Source organism: Echeneis naucrates, chromosome 10 (genome assembly GCF_900963305.1).
Source record: "Echeneis naucrates chromosome 10, fEcheNa1.1, whole genome shotgun sequence".
Taxonomy (NCBI): Eukaryota; Metazoa; Chordata; class Actinopteri; order Carangiformes; family Echeneidae; genus Echeneis; species Echeneis naucrates.
In genome coordinates, this window is record NC_042520.1 from 9951249 (window position 1) to 9956311 (window position 5063).

The 5063-nt window shown below is 52.6% G+C and overlaps 1 protein-coding gene across 1 annotated transcript; it reads right to left on the reverse strand.

The window, feature by feature from the left end:
• Positions 1–322: 322 nt before the first annotated feature.
• npas4a (neuronal PAS domain protein 4a) lies at positions 323–4219 on the reverse strand. Its single transcript, XM_029513046.1, has 8 exons — positions 4045–4219; positions 3497–3660; positions 3303–3405; positions 2858–3167; positions 2613–2722; positions 2326–2461; positions 451–2231; positions 323–351 (listed from the first exon to the last, which is right to left on the reverse strand). Exons 1-8 carry the CDS (start codon positions 4217–4219, stop codon positions 323–325), a joined length of 2808 nt encoding a protein of 935 aa, XP_029368906.1.
• Positions 4220–5063: the final 844 nt, after the last annotated feature.

A 5063-nucleotide genomic window follows, 5' to 3' on the forward strand; every position in this document is an offset into this window, starting at 1 on the left:
TTCTCTGTCTGATCATATTTGAAGCGCGTCTTACGGAGAAGCTGAAAGAGACCATATGGACTCAGAACCCAGTCAGTTATGGGCCCATGTGGTTGAACCATTGTGTAAATGTTGCAACAGGTTGTAGTAGTATACAGATTAATGACTGAACAAAAATATAAAGCCAATCTTTGTTCTGAGGAGACATGTAGGAGTTAAAGTCCTTAAGTTGTATATACATTATGTATATTTATACACTTAATTATTTTTTACTTTTCAGTAAAAGGGGCTCCACAAAATATGACAATATGCCATACTTAATGAAGTAAGTCACAGACTTATTTTAGAACGGAGGAACACTTCCACTCCCATCTGAAAGACAGAGCAGAAAAGGAAAGAAAGAAAGAAGTTAGTGGGGCATTTTTATCAAATGGTTAACAATATTGTGCAAAAACTGAGATAGATTCTTACCTTTGTGGAAGCACTGTGGCGATGGATGACATTGGAGTTGATACAACTCAGGTTGTTGCCCTAAGCCAGGGGCGATCGAGGCACCTGCCCCAAACATGGGTTCCAGGACGGCCAGTTCCTCCAGGAGGGACTGAGTGCAAGACACGGCGGGCGAGGGCGAGCCAATGGGCATGGAGGTGACGGGGCTAGGGGAGGCAGTGAGGATGAGGGGAGGGGAAGCTGGGATGGAAGAGCAGGAGGACGCCGGAGATGAAACCACCTCTATCTCCATTGCTTCCTCCGCTAGCCCCTCCCCTTCCGCCTTTACCCCAGCCTCAGCAGCCACAGTCGCCCCGCACCCAGCCATGGAGTTACATTGCGCCGATTGGACGCTACAGAAGTGGCCCATTCCCTCAATCTGGGAGGGTTGGTGCCAGCACACTGAGGTCTGAGGAGAGGTTGGGCTGGAGGGATTGGGCTTTGGGGAGGTGCAGGGGGTCGGAGAGGAAAGGTCAGGGGACTGGAGAGGAACAAAGTCATCTTGGAGGAGGTTTTCTAAGATGCTCTCTTCAAACAGAGAGTCATCATCGTCTAGGAAGATTGGAAAGTCCAGACCTCTCCATGCTTTTATGGGATAAAACTCCCTAAGCATATGGACTGAATCTACATCAGCAGTTTCTATAGTTGGAGACAGGAAGGGCGAGGGAGGGGAGGAGGAGGGTGACATGGAGGGAGGAGAGAGTTTGGACAAGAGTGGATCCAGGTAGAATCCCTCTGCCAATGAGCTGATATGCTGAGCTAAGAGAGAGATTTCTGCCCTCTCCTTCTCCCTCTCTCCCAGGGAGAAGAAAGAGAGGCAGGGCTGTTTACCAGGCGATGCCTCAGGGGTGAGGAGGCCCTCAGGGGGGCACTGGAGGGGCCCCAGTGGTACATCTACATAGAGTGGACCCCGTACCTCAGGCAGGGTCATCACTGTGCAGTCACCGTCTCCAGGGCTGTCAGGTGTGGGTGGCAATTTCTCATAAAGGGAGCCGCTGCAAGACTCCACAGGGAATAGAAGATCAGTGGATGGGGTAGGTAAAACCAGGGGCAGTTTGGTAGAGAGGGTGGTGGGAGGAGCGGGGCTGGAGGCAGTAGTTGGTGGGGCTGAGGAGGACGCTGAGGGAGCCACGGAGGTGGTGGTTGTGGCTGTTGTAGCAGAAGGCGGGGGTGTAGTAGTGCCTGTGGGGTCGAAGCTGAAGAGGGGTTCGCCAAATGGGAAACTAGCTCCACTAACCTGGGGTGTGTAGGGTGGTGTGCACACAAACTCTTTAGTCTGCTGAGCTTGTGAGGTGGGTACAGGGGGGAGAGGCAAGGGGAGAACGGGCAGTGGGGGGTCAAGCTGGAAGGAGGGCGGCAGGAGGATGTTCTGGGTTAAAAAGTCTAAGTCTGCTACTGTTTCAACTGTGACTGGGGTGGGGGAGGAGGCAGCTGAGGGGCTTTCAGTAGGTTGCTGATGAAAGAAGGTTTCTTCCTCCAGAGAGGAGATACTGGAGCGGGGGTCACCCTCCAGCTGCATGGCCTCAGCAGCAGAGCTCCCTGGTTCATCAGAGGAGCCGACGCTGCAGCCAGCAGTGCTGAAGTCAAAGGACTGGCCAGACAGGCCGCTGCTGCCAGGCGTGAAGACCTGGTCTGGGCTGGACAGGGTTTCTGGGGACTGGAGGCTCAGATTCTCTTGCTGAGAAGTACCAGCAGTCAGGACCAGGGTCAGCTGGGTCTGCTCTGAACTGAGCTGCTGACGCACAGACCAGGCCTCAGACTCACTGAGGAAGAGCAGAAACAGGAGGTTAGGATGGTGTGTTTGACTGTTTTCATCCATCTTCTGCCTGCATATTAACGAGTGATGTCTGTACATACCTAATGATGTAGTTGTTGCTGTTGATGGGGAATTCTCCGGACTGCAGCTGAAGCACCATGTAAAGCCAAACCCACGACTCGTCCTGAGCTTGCAAACGCACCACCATTTCAGCTCTGCCCTCTCCTCCTTCTCTCACTGTTGAACAACAGCACAAGTTGGCATTTGTTTATAATCCTATTAATCATCACAATGTTGATCAATGTGTGGATATGCCAGTAGGCACAGTGTGTAACTGTGTGGGTATAGATGGTTGTAACTGTGAGCTGTGTGTGAAGAGTACACTTACATAGGCTGCGGTGCTGAGCGGAGGCATGTGACAGATCCTGTGGGTGGAGGAGGCTGTACCAGGAGCGAGAGCGTAAAGCTGTCACATCAAAGCCAAGATAGGCGCTCACACTGCAGGGGAGAGTAGGTGGTGTTGTATTAGGAGGAGAATATTTTACCGCCTTAGTTATCTCATAAACAGATTAATGTACAACTTCATATTACAGCAACAGGTGGAAAGACAGGATTTTATTCCTGTGACCTCACCTGTCCTGTGCCACTTGTAAGCGCATGTCCCGGCTATGCTGCGAGTAAAAGCAGGCCAGGAACAAGTTGGACTCAGCCAGCGGAGAGGTGGAGATCAACTCCCTTTCTGTCCCAGGGCTGGAGCGGGTCGGGTGGGGCTCCAGAGGGGAGCAGAAACACACCCAGACAGGGTTGGAGGTCCAGTAGGACCCAGCGGCGGGAGAGGTTGAGGGGGGAGAGAGGCACCGAGCCCGTATCAGAACCAGTTTGTTTCCAGCACTCTGTCTCCGCACTGACTTGGAGGTGTTGAAACGACAGCGGAAGAGACGGTCTGCAGAGGAAGAGAGGGGAGGAGGCTTATTAAAAAAAAAATAAAAAATAGGTCTGGTGATCATGAGGCGGAGAACAAAAATATTGCTTCTTTTATTGAAACATAATAGAACTGGATGCGTTCATTTTGTCTTACCTATCTCAAGTGATGAAGAGGTTGACAGGTTGGTCCTCATGATAAAGTGGTCTGAGGCATCGATGATGTCGTACACACTGTCCCCCTGTGCCACGAGATCCACCTGTAGAAATACAAACAGAAATGTTATTTACGGAGACCAAGGTGGCACTTGAATATCCCTCTGCAAACCAGCGAGCTTACTGTGGACTCACCATGGAGTGCCCGAGGTGCTCCGAGACGCTGTCTGAAAAGTACAGGAGCTTTCCCTCCCCAGTCAGCAGCATCAGAAACCCCGGGAGTGCCTGCATTAACTCCGACAGCTCGTGGAAAGACAGAAACTGTGTGCTCTCCTCAGGACTAGCGGCAGTTCCAGCTTCTACAGAAAGGAGGACAGAACAGCGAAATATCAAATCTGCTCATAAATATAAACGCAGAGAGAAATAAGACAATATATTTGATCTCCGCAGTGCCAGATACAGTGGCTGCAACGTGTTCAGCACCATGGACAGCGACACGGCTGTCTCTACGGGGCTGAAGCATTTCAGCACCGCAGACAGCTACAGCTTCATCAGCTTCCAGCTCATATCGATTAATATCGATCGAAAAATTTCCCGAAAATCAGATTTACATGGAGACAGCTGCCTCGGGTGCCGCTAAAACACCTGTTGATTCCACACTGAAAGCGCCTACAGGCTGTCTATACACCAGAGCTACGCGAGATTCATCAACAGGTCGTTTTCAATCAGAGGGAAATTCGTACCTTGCGTGAAGAAGACAGATTTCCTGGTGTACATGCAGGCCAGTGACATGATGTGCAGGTATGAGAGCCGCGCTTTATCTGCATCGGAGATGGGCAACAAGTCCTTCAGGTTCCGGATCTCGGCGTTGATCTGGTCCCGTCGAGCCTTGGAAGCTCCTTTGGTTGAGCGGTACATTGTGGCCACTTGAAGCGGAGAGCGATCGAAATTCCTCCGGCTGCGAGTTGGAGAGGTGTGTGCGGAGTGTTGCTTCAGGTCGTGGCCGGGCTGATTCCCCCTGTCTCTGAGATGTGCGAAGAGACAAGAGTAGAGAAGCTCTGAGGTGCGTTATTGGACTTTCATCTCAGCGAGTTTTTCTTTTTCCAGAGCAAGGTTTTAAAACCTCCTCCTGTCCCGGCTCCGGTTGCTTTATCTCCGCCACAGCGTCCAGCCCGATGCTGGTCGGCTGCTGGATGTCAGTCCCCCCCTCGCAGTGCAGCTCAGTCGGCGGCTGATGGAGCCGTCTCTCGCACACAAATCCGAACCCCTAAATCTGGTTGAGGGACTCTGTTCGCGGGTCACTTATATAGCCTGGGACTCCGCCGGAGGAGGGGGGCTCCCAACGCACCAACACCGACGTAAAACGGAGGGAGGGGGTGAAGGGGGGAGAGATATCTCTCATATTGGTGTAAGCAATGGTGGAAGTCTCCCCCTCCCTCTCCGTGCCCTCTCCTTTCGGTGACTCTGCCTCGACGTCAGCTCTTCTCTCTACTCTGTGATGACGTAGGCCTGAAATCGGGAGCTCCGGCGACGCAAAAAGCCCGATTTGGACAAAACCGAATAAGGGGCGGAGCCACCGTAAAACGTAAACGGAGTCACCGGACTCCGGTGTACAGGAGGGGTGGATGCGGGGGTAGGGGTGGTGGGGGGTGCAGGGGGTGGAGGGGGGGAAGTGGGAATACGAACGAGGTCTGTGTGTTTATTTGTCTGGCACCTGAGGTGGACGCCGCGTCACCGCCCGTTCGCCCGGGACCTTTCGGTA

Coding starts and splice junctions, on each gene's coding strand:
- npas4a (XM_029513046.1), bottom strand. CDS start 4,219: ATGTACCGCTCAACCAAAGGAGCTTCCAAGGCTCGACGGGACCAGATC. Junction 3,406..3,496: donor AGCACCTCGGGCACTCCATG/GTGAGTCCACAG, acceptor GTATTTCTACAG/GTGGATCTCGTGGCACAGGG. Junction 2,462..2,612: donor CGCTCAGCACCGCAGCCTAT/GTAAGTGTACTC, acceptor GTTGTTCAACAG/TGAGAGAAGGAGGAGAGGGC.